Source organism: Ambystoma mexicanum, chromosome 7p (genome assembly GCF_040938575.1).
Source record: "Ambystoma mexicanum isolate Mex_15411 chromosome 7p, UKY_AmexF1_1, whole genome shotgun sequence".
NCBI lineage: Eukaryota > Metazoa > Chordata > Amphibia > Caudata > Ambystomatidae > Ambystoma > Ambystoma mexicanum.
Genome location: NC_090939.1, coordinates 295,365,608 through 295,383,000, shown reverse-complemented (window position 1 = coordinate 295,383,000; position 17,393 = coordinate 295,365,608). Strand labels below are relative to the sequence as shown.

General features: G+C 50.1%; 1 protein-coding gene across 2 annotated transcripts in view; it reads right to left on the bottom strand.

Moving 5' to 3' along the window:
- Positions 1-17,393, bottom strand: part of CCT8 (chaperonin containing TCP1 subunit 8) — a 403,324-nt gene that overhangs the window by 239,470 nt on the left and 146,461 nt on the right. For both annotated transcript variants that reach the window (XM_069636365.1, XM_069636366.1), the window contains exon 8: positions 6,964-7,142. In XM_069636365.1, the coding sequence (XP_069492466.1) occupies positions 6,964-7,142 (179 nt within the window). The remainder of the gene's footprint in view (positions 1-6,963; positions 7,143-17,393) is intronic.

The window sequence follows — 17,393 nt, the reverse complement described above, 5'->3', positions numbered from 1 at the left end:
TCAGAAGAGACAGTCTGGGACATTCGAAATCCATATGGAAGACCAAAAGGACCAACATCCTCATCAGACCTTCCTTCATCCTCAAATGTTCTGAAGGGACTGAAATAAGTCCTTTCTTGGAAAAGGAGTACACCTCTGGTCAGCCACAGGCTTCACAGATTTAGAAGGAGCCTTCCTTGGGTCCACAACCACAGGGACCTCCACTGGCAAATTGGGCATAGACTGCATCGAAGGCGTCGACAGCTCTGACTGCTTAGAGGGCTGGACCGTGGGTGAAGCCCCGACAGGTAGCACAACGGGCATGGCGCCAACGCCTTCAAGCTTTTACAGGCTTTGACGACTTCACCGAGACGAAGGCCACGACCTGGACCTAGCAGTGCCTGGTGATCACCTGAAGCCTTGTCCGAACGGGGCCTCGAAGGTTCCCAATGTTTATCACGCCTAACACCCGGGCTTGAAGGAGAACAGTTACAGGTAAGTAACTTGTTCCTTCTCCAGCATGGGGTCTGGCATGGATTCACATGCTCATAAATAAATACTACATAGCAGTACACATGCACAACCACAGGAGGTGGCAAGGAGCAGCATTAAGCATTTCAACATCTCAACATTCAGCATCTCTTACCTCCGCACCAGGCTCACCTTCAAGCAAACAGGTTGCGCAGCACTGCTTGGCCGACTCTGGACTCCTCCCTGGAATCCCAGTCGACGCAGTAGAATTTCGCAAAGGTGTGCGTCGAGCTCCACGTAGCAGCCCTACAGATGTCCATCAGGGGCACATCAGACAGGAACGCCGTTGTTGCAGTGATACCTCTGGTTGAATGGGCTCTGATGGCCAGGCAACGGTCGGTCAGTCGGTGACAATGGGTAATGCAGCCGGAGAGCCACCTGGAAATGGAAGTCTTGGAGATGGCCTTACTTTGGTTTAAAAAGCCAAAGTTCACAAATAGCTGTGATGCCTTCCGAAAACAGAGCGGTGCACGTAGAACTTCGGCGCTCTAGCACCATCCAGTGAGTGCAAAGACCTCTCAGCCGGTGATGGGAAGAAAACAGGTAACACCAAGGGCTCGTTGAGATGGAAGTCCGACGGCACCTTGGGCATAAAGGAGGGTGCATCCGCAGCACCACCCTCGTCTCGTGGAATGTCAAGTACGGTGGTTTACAAGAGAGGGCCTGAAACTCTCCCACTCGTCGTGCAGAAGTGATGGCCACAAGAAACACTGTTTTCCAGGATAAAAACTTCAGCAGCGCCGAATGCAGAGGCTTGAACAGGGGATCCACGAGCCTTGTCAGCACCACATTAAGCTCCCACGCCGGGGCCGGAGCCTTCACCGGCGGGAACAAACAAGTCCTTTTATGAATTCCTTGACCAGGCGGTGCGACCATAACGACGACCGACCCAGAGTGCTGGTGTAGCGGGAGATAGCTGTCAGATAACCTTGATCAAAGCATGGGCCAATCCTGCCTTGGCCAGCAACAGTAAATACAGCACCACATGCGGGGCCGTAATCCGTAGAGGGTCGAGCTTCTGTGCACGGCACCAGACAGCGAACCTCTTCCACTTATGCCCGTAGCATTTCAGTGTAGACTAAGCCCTGGCCTTAGCAAGCACCTCCTTGCAGTCCGCCAGGAGATCGTATCCACCAAACTCTAGCGCTGCAGGAGCCAGGCCTGCAAGTTCAGCGACCCTGGGTCGTGGTGCAGAATCGCGCTTCCTTCCCTGGCGAGAAGATCTGCGTCCGCTAGAAGCTTGACTGGAGGGACGCCGACATGTCCAGAAGGTCCGGGTACCATATCTGCCTCGGCCACGCCGGTGCAACGAGTATCATCCTACACCGGGACCGTCTGAGCTGATCGATGATTCGCAGAAGCAATGCCAATGGGGTAAACACAGGAATAGCCCATCCCATGGGAAGGAGCATGCATCACCCATGCTCCCCGGCTGGGAGAACCTGCTGGCGAGCCTCCGGCACTTGGTGATCGATCTGGGGATTGCCCCATCGTCTGAATAGAAGATCCACTTGGTGGCATGAGCGCAGTTCCCCGCTGAGAGTCTGCCACAGTGTTCTTCACTCCTGCCAGCTGAAATGGGACGAGGAACATCTCCTGTGCGACCGCCCATCACCATAGGTCCTGCGCCTCTTTGGAAAGCACCAGGGATCTGGTGCCCCCCTGCTTCCGGATGTAAAACATTATGGTGGTGAAAATCCGCACCACTTTGCCTTTGAGAGACGGAAGAGGGCCCAAAACAAGCCCTGTAGCTCCAGAATTTTGATGTGCAACAACTTCTCCTCTGGTAGCCACAGGCCTCTTGCGTCCTCTTCCTCCAGGGATGCATCCATCATGACAGTCTCCTGGTGAGGAGGGCCTGGAAATCCGTGCCCGCCGACAGATGGACATCCCACCACCGAATCACTCGACAAACTCTAGAGGGTGATGTTGTACTCGTAGCTTCCCGATACCTGGATCCAAACGGGGTCGAGAAACTCCTACAACTGTTGCATCTGCAGCCTGCACAGGCGCACAAGGTAAATGCACGACGACATGCCGAGGAGGGACATGGCCATCACCCTTGCGATCTTCAAGGTCAACAGCCATTGTACCTTGCCTAGGATGGCCGCTATCCTCTCCTCCGACGGGAACGCCAGACACAACACAGTGTTGAGCCGGGACTCCAGAAACAGCACGTCCTGCGATGGCACCAAGCAGGACTTTTGCAAAGTTTATCGAGAACCCCAGTTCCGCGAGTAGCCGAACAGTCCTCACCGTGTGCTTGACGGCAGCCTCCGTCGACTTTGCTCGCTTGAGCCAATTGTGCAGGTAGGGGTAGACGTGAATCCTCTGCAGGCGCAACCGCGCCGCCACTGGTGCCATACACTTGGTGAAAACCCTTGGTTCCGATTTCAATCGGAAGGGAAGCGCCGTGAATTGGTAATGCTGCCCTTGGAACACGAAGCGCAGAAACTTGAATGCAGATGTGGAAATAGGCATCCTTCAGGTCCAGAGACGATAGGAAATCCCCTTCTTCCAGTTGTCCCAGCACGTGCTGAAGGGTGACCATCCAAAACTCTGGGACCTGATGTACTTGTTGAGGCGGCAGAGGTCTAGTATGGGCCTCCAACCGCCCGTCTTCTTTCTGATGAGGAAGTACCAGGAGTACACTCCCCTGGAGCCTTTTTGGGACGAGTTCTATCGCGCCCTTTTTCAGCATGGCCCATACCTCCAGCAGAAGTTGAGGGACATGGTTTTCCTTCCTAGCCACTAGTGGAATGCGCGGGCACTTCCGTTGAAATTCCAGGGTGTGCCCGTGGGCCAGGGCGTCCAGCACCCAACGGTCGGTGGAGATGGACTTCCACACGCTGATGAGGATCGCCAGCCGCCCTCCTATCGGAGTGCTCGTGTGGTGGCCCGACGTCACGGCCGGTTCAGTCCCGCTTCGCCGAGGCCGTACCACCTTGCGCCCCTTGGCGACGATGACCATTTCCTCCGGCCTTGTTGCAGCCTCTGTAGGCCTCCTGTGACGAAGAACAGGCCGCTTGACGGTATGAAGAAGAGCTGCCACCAAATCCTTTGGAGTCACCCTGGGACCTGCTTCCGGAGGACCAAAAGGCCGGCCGTTGTTGCTGGATTGTGCCCAAGGCACAGGCTGTCTGAGTCTGCCTTGATGACCTGCAGTGACTCGTCCACCGTCTTGCCGAACAAGTTGTCCCCGTTGAAGGGCATGTCCAATACCCTCGCCCTGACGGAAGTTGGTGGCTCTGAGCCAACTACGCCATCGAAGGCAAACGTCATTGCCCATCTGGCAGAACCTGGTGTCAGCGATGTCTGGCCACCGTGATGGCATGGTCCGAAGCCACCTCACCTTCTTGCAGGATTTCAAGGGCCTCCGTCCTCTGGTCTGGAAGGAAGTCCAGGAGAGGGGCGATTTTAAACCAGAGCTCCATGTCGTAGCAGGCCACGATGGCGAGAGCTTTGGCCGCCTTAATGGCTCAGCGCCTCGCTCCCCCATGGCTTTCTCCATCGGAGTCAATCGGGCCTTCTCCAGAAGCTTACCCGGGTGATCCGACTTCCTCTTCATCGCCGAAGTGCTGGCTTGTGGTTGACGGAATCGGCTGCCGCGGAGTCCATACCAACAGCACTCCCGGTGCCCACTGAGCTTTGCCTTATGTTGGGCCCCGTCGCCGGAGCGCCCTGAAAGGTCTTCGAAGACCGCTCAGACTTTCTCTTGGGAGAAATACGTTGCCAGGGCTCACCTGCCAGCGGGTTCCTCACCTCCAGTCACTCAGCGAGCCGCTTGTGACGGTCTTTCATGGTGCGGGAGAACATGACCTTGCAGAACGCACAGGCCCCCTGAGAGTTGTCCATATGTAGGCAATAAAGGCACATGGAGTGCCCATCCTCCAGGAATATGTTCCGTAGCCCGCACCCTGGGCAGATCCTGAACAAAGGAGTCAAGTTTTTTTTTATCTTCGGCCATGTCTACACGGTGTAGGCCTCCCAGAGTCTTCTGGATTCCTCAGAGAAGTGAAGTTGAAGAAAAAAAAAAGAAATCGCCCTCGAGGGGATGTCGAAAGGTCAGAAAAACAGGTCCCTGTTAGAGTGTTGATGGAGCTTGAGGCTCGATTGACCGAAAAATAGAGCAAAAGTATTTTATTTATTTTTTATATAAAACCGCAGTTGAATAGGTCCAAGATAAAGTTTGCTCAAAATATACTCCTACTCCTTGTCACCCTCTGCATATATAAAGAATGAATCACTTTTTCATACTCTGTGAAACCAATCTCGTTTATTTATATCTAGAGTGGAGTAAATCAACATAAAATGGACATTTAAGAGATATGACATCAAATGGTGCTTAACCGGAAGTACAGACAAAAATATTTACAACACACAGAACCAAACATTTTTGGGCAAAACAGCCAATGTGTGTGTGTGTGTGTGTGTGTGTGTGTGTGTAAGACAAACTCAACCTCAATTGTGGTTCGTCAGAGAATTCACATATTATAGTATAAACAATTCAACATTGTAACAACACAGAAAAGACAAAAATTCTCTTTGTATTAAACAGCGTCAATGCACTGTGGTTGGGGTAGTGCATCTACACCAAGGTGTTTCAGCCGTTTAGGTGGGCTCTCAGTAAAGGTGAGCTTTGCAGCCAGGCCCCCGCGATCTCCTCAGTGACTCAGCACTTTGAGACGAACCTGCTCGCTCAAGCGGCAGACGGTGTGCGAGTTCTGCAGCCACACAGGATTTTCCTTGAGATCAAGTTTGTCTTACACACAAATTGGCGGTTTTGCCAAAATATGTTTGGTTCTGTGTGGTGGTAATATTTGTCTGTACTTCCGGTTAAGCACCATTTGATGTCATATCTCTTAAATGCCCATTTTATGTTGATTTACACAACTCTAGATATAAAAAAAAACGAGACTGGTTTCACAAAGAGTATGAAAAAGTGATTTTCTTTATATATGCAGAGGGTGACAAGGAGTAGGAGTATATTTTGAGCAACAATTATCTTGGACCTATTCAACTGTAACTTGTGTCTCCTAAGCAACCCTCCTGGGTAGAATAGGCTCCAAGCCAGGAGCCCAATTGTTGAATTTAAAAAAATTGCATACCGCAGTAAAAGCTCGAGAGGTATAGCATAAGGACTCCCAACACTTGAACGTGTGGTAAAAATCTGAAGATGGCTGCCAGAAGAGGGGCTTAAATAGAGGGCAGTCATTGGCTGGGGGCAATATGTCCCAGAGACCAGTGATTGGTTATTAGGATAAAGACGTTTCAGAAACGAAACAGAGTTTTTCTTTACCAAGGATTCCCAGCCTGACGACGGGGAATATTCATGGAGCATGTGAATCCTTGCCAGACTCCATGCTGGAGAAAAGACGATTACCTCCGAGCAGGCAGGGAAACTCTTCTTTGGGACAGCCTCCTGCGAGTCCGCATCCACGGCCTTCGCTAGGGACACCACTACTCCTTCCAGGGAGAACTTTGCCTGGTGAACCTGGGCCTTCACGACCTTGGATGCCTTCACCATGGGGCTGGGGGAAGGCTTGTGCCCCGTTCCTCCTTGGCTTTCTCCGTCGGAGTCGGCTGGGACTTCTCCAGAAGCTTACCCGGATGGTCTGACTTTCTCTTCTTGGCTGACCCGGAGCGTTGGCTCGTGGTAGAGGGTGCCAGAGATGCTGTTCCTGACCTGGCCACCGAGGAGCCATCCCAACGGCGCTCCCGGGCTCAGTGCTTTGCCTTATGTTGGGCCCCCGTCGCCAGAGCACCCTCAAAAGGTCTTAGAAGACAGTTCAGTAGTGAAACTGATTTTTTTCTTTACTGAGGATTCCCAGCCTGACGAAGGGGAATATTCATGAGCATGTGAATCCATGCCAGACCCCATGCTGGAGAAAAAGGTATTAACCAAAAGTTGTCAAAGAGGATAAAATTAAAAGAACACTATGGAGGGTTTTAAAAAGGACACCCATGAAAAGAGCAAAATGATCTGCGAGTGTGGAAAAAGGTTCCCACTCACTGAGTTACAGGGAAAAATAATCAACCAGTCCAGCAAAATGTTCTGGGATTCTCACAAGTGAGATAGATTTAGCTCTAAAGTTAAAATCTTACCCAACATCCTCCCTCGGTATACCACCCCTACAGGGATTATTATACTGTGAACGCACCACCCTGGCAGCATGGGGGAAGGTCCCCTCCCCCTAGAGAAGGGACAACATCCTCAGAATCTTCAATTACTTACAGACCTTCAATATTGTTCATTTGCCAAGGTCAGAGTGGAGACCTCCAGCTTGAACCAAAGCCCCAGGAAATACCCCCCCCCCCCAAAAGCAGCAGGTTCTTCACTACAGAGTATACTTCACGTGCAGTGGTACTGATTTGGGGGAAATTAATGAACATATGCAAATGATGAATAGAATACTAAACTGTAGTTTTGTCATCGCATTTTTTCACACTTACCGGACTACCATGATATTGTATTTATTGGCATAGTGGAGCGCCATGTCTGCAACTTTTCCACCCGTCACTATTATGTTTGCACCTGCATCAGCAATGGCTTTCACTTGCAATTCCATGAGGTTTTCCTCTCCTTTGCTAAAATTCATAAGTTCATCTGCACTTTTAATCAGCACAGTGCCCTACAAAAAAATGTTTATTTCGTCAGAGTAAACGTATGGAAAAAAAAATATTAATTTGCTTGGCCAGAACATGCATGGGGACTAACAGTAATTAAACAAGTCCAACACTAGGGGTATTCAAAACAATTGCAACACTTTACAAATAAATCTACAAATACGGTTTATCACATGCTTCAATTATCAAATGACTACTTTCATATACAAATTGTTCTTTGGCTTGGGTTTGCTAAACCACATGCAAGGTAAATAAATGTGCACCCACTGAGGCAAATGCCTCAGTGCCATCAATTTAATAAAAGGCCCCAAATCACAGGTGAGCTGACCTCCCCCATTCTCTTTAGCAGTGTGGACGAAAGGTTGCAGGATTAATTCCGAATGACTGTATGCAAGTTACAAAAGCTGAATATGCTTTACAAAAATAAATGACTTGCAACATTTGTTTTTCAAGCACTGGACATTTTTTTTCTGATTGTGTGACAATTGTAAAGTGCTTACCTGCAGATAAAGACCAAGCCCTGTGGATTTCTGCAAATTTGGTAGACCATAGAAGTCTGAGCATTACATGGTAAACGTAACATTACGTTTCAAGAAAACAATTGCATTGGTGTTAGGACTATTTTCTTTACTCTGGCCTGGATAGAAGGCCAACCTATATTGTGACAGGGACAACTATGGGAGCTGCAGTTAAACCAGTTCAAGATAGCAAGGTGAGTGGTCTAAGCCAAGTCTCAAGAGGGAGTGCGCTTGTATGGGGTCCACATGGAGTACACAGTGCAGCAGTCAAAGATTACACTTCGACAATCAGGTATATAAATACTTTACTTGGGGCCAAAACACACAGTGAAAAATCGCTACAAACAGGTAATATCACAACTCTTTGATACATATAGGGCCAAACATTGTGCTGGCTCTTTTTCGAGACGCAGACTATTCCCAAATCTTGGCGAAACAGCATTGTGGTCCCTGCAGGTTAGGGAGAATTTTCATTTCTGTGCCAATTCCCTTCAACCTTAGAGACCCCCAGCTCCTTTGCTTGACTTAGGACTTTTTAATTTTAACCCTGGATTGAGTGAGACCTTTCTCACTCATGTATTTATACCTTATTTGGATTTGGTGTTTTCACTGTTTTTGGAGTCTGCCCAACTCCATAGGCATCTGCTTTTTTGTATGGAAACAGTGTCACAGAAATCCTTTTAGATTTCTCATAAGGTTAACTACCTTTTCTTGTGAGAACAACCTTCAAGAATAGTAAAGTGAAATATCTTTGTAGGTCCAGCAGACACCATCTTATGCAGAGTGCTGGGGGGGTTAGCTAGTAGCCCCTTATCCTAATCTCATGTAACTTTTTTTTTTTACAAACTTTATTTTCAAGCGCACAAATTACAAGCATCATTTTAAATCATGGTGTTGTCGCGCAAGTACTCATGAATGGCATGCATTACTTACCGTAAAAGCATTTCTGATGGTTGTATCTGCTTAGATTCACATGCTGTCCGACATCCAGTGGTCACCGCAGAGTATTGCATCTTTTTTTCCAAAAGTCGAAAAGGGGACGTCGACAAAGGCGTTTCTGTAACACTATCCCTATAGTGACGTGTGGTGTACCCAAAATCCCTCACGCGTCGAGGTCCCTCTGATTGTATTTTTTCTGCAATGAGGGAACCTTATGAGTAACGTGAGTGAGTACAGAAAAGAGAGAAAGTAATAAGACGTCTATGTTCCTTCCATCCAAGCGGGGAGTAAGGGTGGGCGCATGTGAATCTAAGCAGATACAACCATCAGAAATGCTTTTACGGTAAGTAATGCATTGTCATCTGATGTATGCTAATCTACTTAGAATAACATGCTGTGCATAGACTAGCGGGCAGTACCCGGAGTTGGAGGTGGGTTGTGAGAAGGAACAGTAGAGAAAAGGTGTCTTAGTACTGCTTGTCCCAAATGGGAATCAGATCTAGAATGAGCATCTAGACAATAGTGTTTTGTAAAGGTGTGTACAGAACTCCAGGTTGCGGCTTTGCAAATGGACTTGAGGCAGGGGTGCACAACTGATTTTGACAGAGGGCCGAAAGTACCTTACATGAGGGCTATAGTGGGCCGAAAAGTAAAAGTGGGCGGGGCGGTAGGCGGGACATGTCAGGAGGCTTTTTCAACCCCCAATTTGTATTAAACACATGGAAAAAGATATGTTTTTGAGGGGTAACGATTTTTATTGCATTTCAAACTTACATTTTGTACTACACATTTTCCATTGCTATCATTTATTTCGATTTATTGTATATCGTCTATTTAATTAAATTATATATATTTTATTGACCCTTGATTGGACATTCCGTTATTTTGGACTGCTATAGTTTGCTGTTTGGGTTACCCAAGAGGAGTATGGCCTTCGTTGAGTCAGGTTTCCTCAAAAAAGCAAAGGATGTACATCTCCTAACTGTGCCTGTTTTAGCTTTATTATTGAGTTCACTCTTGGAGTGCAACACTATGCCCCATGGCTCCCACCCCCAACCAAACACTATGCCCCATGGTCCCCTCACCCCCAACCAAACACTATGCCCCATGGCCCCCTCACCCCCAACCAAACACTATGCCCCATGGGCCCCTCACCCCCCAAGCAAACACTATGCCCCCTGTCCCTCACCCCCAACCAAACACTATGCCCCATGGCTCCCACCCCCAACCAAACACTATGCCCCATGGTCCCCTCACCCCCAACCAAACACTATGCCCCATGGCCCCCTCACCCCCAACCAAACACTATGCCCCATGGGCCCCTCACCCCCCAAGCAAACACTATGCCCCCTGTCCCTCACCCCCAACCAAACACTATGCCCCATGGCCCCCACCCCCAACCAAACACTATGCCCCATGGTCCCCTCACCCCCAACCAAACACTATGCCCCATGGCCCCCTCACCCCCAACCAAACACTATGCCCCATGGGCCCCTCACCCCCCAAGCAAACACTATGCCCCCTGTCCCTCACCCCCAACCAAACACTATGCCCCATGGCCCCCACCCCCAACCAAACACTATGCCCCCTGTCCATCACCGCCAACCAAACACTATGCCCCATGGCCCCCTCACCCCCAAACACTATGCCCCATGGCTCCCAACCCCAAACAAACACTATGCCCCGTGGCCCCCTCACCCCCAACCAAACACTATGCCCCATGGCCCCCACCCCCAACCAAACACTATGCCCCCTGTCCCTCACCGCCAACCAAACACTTTGCCCCATGGCCCCCTCACCCCCAAACACTATGCCCCGTGGCTCCCAACCCCAAACAAACACTATGCCCCGTGGCCCCCTCACCGCCAAACAAACACTATGCCCCGTGGCCCCCTCACCCCCAACCAAACACTATGCCCCATGGGCCCCTCACCCCCAACCAAACACTATGCCCCATGGCTCCCAACCCCAAACAAACACTATGCCCCAAACACACTCAAGCATGCACCCATACAGACCCAAACCCCCCAACTCAGCACACACTCAAGCATGCACCCATACAGACCCAAACCCCCCACCCCCCCAACTCAGCACACACACAAGCATGCACCCATACAGACCCAAACCCCCCACCCCCCCAACTCAGCACACACACAAGCATGCACCCATACAGACCCAAACCCCCCACCCCCCAACTCAGCACACACACAAGCATGCACCCATACAGACCCAAACCCCCCACCCCCCCAACTCAGCACACACACAAGCATGCACCCATACAGACCCAAACCCCCCACCCCCCCAACTCAGCACACACACAAACATGCACCCATACAGACCCGAACCCCCACCCCCCAACTCAGCACACAAAAAACATTCAAATCAAAACATTCATACACATCCGACACCCCCCGACCCCCGCATCTCAACATACACACAAAATACATTCAAATACAAACATTCATACACATCCGACACCCCCCGACCCCCACATCTCAACATACACACAAAATACATTCAAACGCAAACATTCATACACATCCGACACACCCCCCCCCCACCCCTCAACATACACAAAATACATTCAAACACAAACATTCATACACATCCAACACACCCCCCCCCACCCCCGCATCTCAACATACACTCAAAATACATTCAAACACAAACATTCATACACACAAACAAAGCAAAACAAACCAGACACACAAACACAAACAGACCACTTACCGGAGACGTGCTGGAAGGCAGGCAGGTAAGCTGGAAGTCGCTGGAATCGCACTACGGCTGGCGTGGTCCAAGGCTGAAATGCCTTCCGGCATCAAGCCTTATGGGCCACGCCAGCCGTAGTGCTGGCCCTCCATTGGTGCAGCACACACGCATTACGTGGCTCGTAGGAGCAACGTGATGCGTGTGTGTGCTGAGCCAATGAGGGCCAGTGTTTTCACCGGCCCGGAAGACAACAAAGACTTTCCTAATGGAGGGCGGCCGCGGTCGGTCAAAAGGGCATGGCGGGCCGCAACTGGCCCGCGGGCCGTATGTTGTGCACCCATGACTTGAGGGGAACATTTGCAATGAACGCTATGGATGCCCCAAGTGCCTCGAGTAGAGTGTGCTCTAGGCTTGAAGGGCAGTTCTCTCTTAGCAAGAGGAAACAAGAGTGATGCACTGGACAATTCATCTAGAGATAGTGGATTTGGAAACCGCATCTCCTTCTCTTCCTGCCGCCACTGAGACAAACAACTGATTAGTCTCTTAGTGGACGAGTTACTTCCATATAAAACATGACCGCCCTGCGCACATTAAGTGTGTGCAGGCTCTTCTCTCCCAAGTTTGAAGGGTTCTGAAATAACGTTGGTAGTTCTATAGATTGGTTGACATGAAACTTCGAAATGAATTTCGGTGCAAACCTTAGGGTGTGTGCGTAGAACCACCTCATCTTTGTGAACGGTTATAAAGGGGTCTACGATAGAGACCGCTTGTAGTTCACTCACTCTCCTGATGGAGGTGATAGCTATTAAGAAAGCAGTCTTAAGAGAGATCTTTAAGGCTCGCTCTATGCATGGGCTTGAAGCCCCCCCCCCTCCCCATTAGCCTGGTTAACACGACGTTCAGGTCCCATCCGGGAGCTGGGTTAGATACAGGAGGGGGAATTCTTTTCACTCCCTCCATAAAGGCTTTAATAACTGGGACTTTCCACCATGACACCTTATGTTGTGACGTAGTGTAGGTGGAGAGTGCGGCTAGGTGAACTTTAATGGAATTAAAGACTAGACCTGAGTCTAGTAAGTGAGTCAGGTATAAGACAATATGAGTGGGAGAGCAATCAACAGGGTTGATGCTCGAGGAAACACCCAATAACAAACCGTTTCCATTTACTGGAATAGCAGCAACAAGTGTTCGGTTTCCTTGCCTCCCTGAGAATGTCCATGCATCTCTGAGGGAGCTGTAAATGTCAAAATTCTATGACTTCAGGAGCCAGGCTGCCAATTTCAGGGTCTGCGGGCATGAGTGCAGGGTCAGGCCCCCATCCTGCGACATGTTGTACGGGTATGGTAGTTTCACTGGAGGCGATGGTGACATCCCCATCAGATGTTCATGTTAAAGGACATTTGTACCGCGCACTATCACCACCGGAGTGGTCCCTTGGCGCTCTGGTGGCTCTGAAAGAGGAGGGGAGGTCGAGTTAGTGGGAGGAAGCAGGAAAAGAGCAAGACCGCAGTGATGTGCTGTTGGCGGCCTCAGCCCGGTGGGTCCGTTGGCTGGGCCTGGGGTGTTTGCGGCCGGTAGTCGTGTACTGTTGTGCAAGGCTATGTGTGTTTTTTTGTTTTGTTGTAATGTAGTGAAGTTTGTGCGGTTTGTTGTGCTGCAGGTTTTGGTTGGGTTTGGTTTGGAGTTTGAGAGGTGTATGCAGAAAGGGAAATTGTTAGTAGGTGAGCGAACCAGGGTTGGCAGGCCCACATGGGGGCCCACCAGTATCATTTTAACTGGTTCCATCTTATGCACCATCTTGTTGAGAAGTGGAGTCGAGCCGGGGGGTTTTGCGTAGACAAATTTCCCCGACCATGTTATCCAGAGTCAGTTTCCCTTGGAGCGATTCTGGGGGAACCTGGAGGCGTAATCTTGGCATTGGGCGTTCTCCAGAGTTGCGAACAAGTCGATCTCTGGGAAGCCCCATTCTGCGAAAACGTTGGAGACAATGTCTCTGTGTAAGTGCCATTCGTACTCTGCGGGTAGAGGGAAGTCTCTGCTGAGTCCGTCTGCCAGAAGATTGAGTTCCCCTGGTACATGTTGTGATAACAGGAACATGTGTTTGAGAGCCCACTTCCAGATGTTCTGGGACAGTTTGGGCAGTCCTGGAGAGTGAGTGCCCACCTGCTTGTTCAGGTAGTACATGGCCGTGGTGCTGTCCGTGAGGATCAGCACTGTCTTTCCTTGTAGATGTGTCTGGAAGGCCTTCAGTGCTTTGAAGACCGCCAACAATTCCAGTAGGTTTATATGGTTGGACTCCACACTTGAAGTCCAAACTCTGTGCGCAGTCTGATGGGACAGGTCAGCCCCCCATCCTGTGAGGGATGCATCTGGTTAGTGGCTTCCACTGCGGGGGTGGTCAAGGAATTCCCTTTCACAAGGTTTTCCCCTGGACCACCACTGCAGCGAGAGAACCAGGGCTTGCGATGCTACTAGATCGTCCCACTGTCCGCTGGCCTGACACCACTGGCTGTTGAGCCACTCTTGCATTGGGCGCAGGTGCACGTGAGGAACCAAGTAAATACATGACGCCATCATTCCTAGCAATCGAAAGGCTTTGCGTACCGTCAGCTCTCGACCAGCTACATATTGAGGGATCTGAAACAGCATGTTCTGGACCCTCTCATTGGAGGGGAAGACGAGGCCATCCTTTGTTCGAATTAGAGCCCCTAGGAATTGTTTGACCTGGCTGGGATCTAGACTGGACTTCTTGTACACAATGTGTTTCAAAGCGCTTCAGGGGGATTACTTCATGCAGAGTCACCATACAAAGTTTTTGAGGTTTTACAAATTTGTTTGCTGGGTGCAGATCCAATACAGGGTGCATGGTTAGATCCTTTTTGGGTACAAGGAAGAACACTGAATAAATAACCTCCTTTACCTGAGACAGTGGTACGACCTCTACGGGTCCTTTTTCCAGCAGTGATTCTACTTCCTGAAGAAGGATGAGAAGGTGTTCTGGTGCGAGACGTCTTCCCTTTGGAGGTCTGAATGTCGGGGACCGGCTGAACTCAATACAGTAGCCGTGGGCTATTGTTGACAGTACCCAACGGTCTGTGGTAATTCCCTCCCATGCCTGAAGAAAAGATGTTAACCGGCCCCGACCGGTGAGGCATGGGAGGGGACCATAATCTTTGGTTAATTTAGTGGCGGCAGCCGGGGATCCTCTAGGAGTAGGACCCCGACCCCTTCCTTAGCCACGATGTTGTCCTCTCTGGGCATACTGTGTGTTGTAACCACTGGTTCCTTGAGAGGCAGACCAGTTGTTGGCCGAGGTATACTGTTGCTGAGGTTGTCGTTGACCATGAAAAAAGCACCTATTGCCATATCTGCACTTATTGAGGGTCTCGTGATCTGGTCCAGGGTTTTCAAGGTTTCATGCTCCTTTTTCGCTGTTTCCAGTGCGTCATCAACCGCCTTCCCAAACAAGTTGGAGTCCTCCAGGGGTTTGTTAATGAGGGACGCCTGGGTCTCTGGCTTGAACTGAGTTCCTAAGCCATGCATGCCTTTTAAGGAGTACGCCCTGGACTAAGGAACAGCCAGCCGTTTCCGCAGCATCCAAAGTATTTTTAATGATGCTCTGGTTCACTTGAGTGCCTTCGGTAACAGTGGCCAAGAGATGGGTGCGAAGAGGCTCAGGGACTTCCTGTAAGCCTTCGCACAATAGGGCATCAGCGTAACTAGCCAACAGAGTGTTATTGTTGGCAACACGTGTAGCGAATGCCGCCGAGGCCGTAATCCTCTTTCCGAGAGCATAGAGCTTCTTCCCCTCATCAGGGGGTGCTTCGCTGGTGGACAGAGGAACCCCTGCCCTTTTCCTCGTGGTGGTCACCACCAGAGATTCTGGGATGGAATGACCCCTAATATATAAAGGATCCGAGGGAGAGGGGTAAAAAGCTTCTCAATCCGTGGGTTAACACCCCTGACTAAGGCTGGTGTAGACAAAGAGGGAACAAGGCGCCTCTTGATGGAGGAGAGGAATGGAGTGGTTAGCCGGTGGCTTTTCTTTGATGATCTTCTCAACGAAATCAACCTCTGGGGTAGTCTCCCCCGTATCGATCTGAAAATGTGCAGCCGCCTTGCGTAGCATGGCATTAAACGTGGGTTGATCGCCCTATGCGAAGGCTCTCTGACAGGAGTAGTCTGTGGAGAGGCCAGATCTAAAGCATCATGGTCAGTTGACGCCCCAGGGGACTGCCATGGCTGTGGGCCACACATGGAGTCTTCCTCAAAGCCCCCCACAGGATCTTGTAGGCCCTCAGCATCTATAAATTCATCCTAGTCCTGAATGTCAACATGACAACCTCTTCAGTCGTCCTGTGTACAGTTCCTCTTCCTGGGGGTCAAAAAGTCTCAGAACTTTGGCTAGAGGGTCTAGAGGGATTACATACCTTGGCCTTTTAGGTGTGGTGTGCTCAGAAATGGACACAAACCTATCCAACCTGTTCATACAGGTCTCAAATCTCTCCCTGGTCCAGTGGGAAGACCCAGCGTTCCCAGCCAACAGCCGTACTTCGGGTACTTCCCAGGTGCGCGCCTTAATGTTTTATAGCATTCATTACTAAATCCATCTTGACCAAGGGACGTCTGCCCTTTCAGGGCGCCTATTACCTGTCCCACTTCTTCCGTTATGGTTGCTTCTAGCATTCGCCTATCCTCTGATTTGCGGCAGCTCCACCTGTCTCAGAAATGCCTCCTGTTCCTCCCGATCTAATCCATCCCCCCTTCAGATTTCACCTGTAGTATGAGTGCATTGTCTCCCTAATCTCCCTCCCCCCCCCTCAATAGATTACTGTTGCAGTGTCTAAACTGGGTGATGCGGTTCCTATTTTTCTGCATTCTTAATTTAGCCACAAGGAATCGGTTGGCCTTATTGATTGATTTGTTTATTTATAGAGCGCTTTACACCAAGGCGCTGTAATCCCCATGTATGTAATAAGACTGTTTAGAGCGTAGAATGAGTTGAGCCGATTCGCCTGCCAAATGCGCCTATAGGGCTGCCTTGGCTTTTTTAAATGCCTGCCATGCATTCTGTGACCCTATACTTTCATAGTGTGCTTCTACATCTCTTATTTCTGATTCCATATCCCGCCTCACCCTCTCTTTCCTCTGGGCAAAGTGTGCCGTATGTGCGATGAACTTGCCCCTCACCACCGCTTTACTGGCGTCACAAATAGTTCCCCAGTCGACCCCATGTGTGGTGTTTTCTTGAAAGTAACTGTTTAGGGATTGCTCTATGTCCACCCTCAACGGCAAATCCTTTAGTCGCCATGGTCTCCGGGTGTGCGGCAGGGGAGCAGGTAGTTCCACCATCAGGGAAACCGGTGCATGATCAGTCAAGCAGCGCACCCCTATCTCTATCCCTGTAACTTGTGGTACCAAGGTAGCTGAAATTAGCACCATGTCGATCCGCGAACAGCCTTTATGTGCGGCGAAATAATGGGTGTATGCTTTGTCCTGGGGGCGGAAGAACCGCCAGGTTTCGATCAGGTTTAGTTCTCTAAGGAACAGAGCTAGCCTATAGGTGTCATTAGAGGTGGCTGGGAGGTTTTTATCCATCGGAGCATCCATCACGCCATTGAAATCTCTCCCATCAAGATTTGCCCTATTCCCCATTCAGTAATCCTGGGCAACAGCCTTAACAGAAACGGATCCTGCCTGTCATTGGGGCATAGACTGCCACCAAGGTAACCTGTTGGTCCAACACCCCCCCCCCTACTGCTAGATATCGGCCCTCTGGGTCCCTTTTTATAAAGTGTCTCTCAAATCTAACTCCTTTGGCTATCAATATGCCTACTCCCCTCTTCTTGGTCCCACTGGAAGCCAGATACTGCATGGGAAATGCAGTTTGTCTTAACCTGTGTTCGTCGGAGAGCAGGTGCGTTTCCTGTAACCACACAACTGCGGCCTGGAGATCCATAAGTCTCCTCATCATGGATTTCCTTTTAATCGGGGAGTTAAGCCCCTGAACATTTAATGTCACAAACTTTAAATAAGCCATGGTTGAGGTACTGGTGAGAGTCTGTTGATCTGCTATAGAGCTTATCC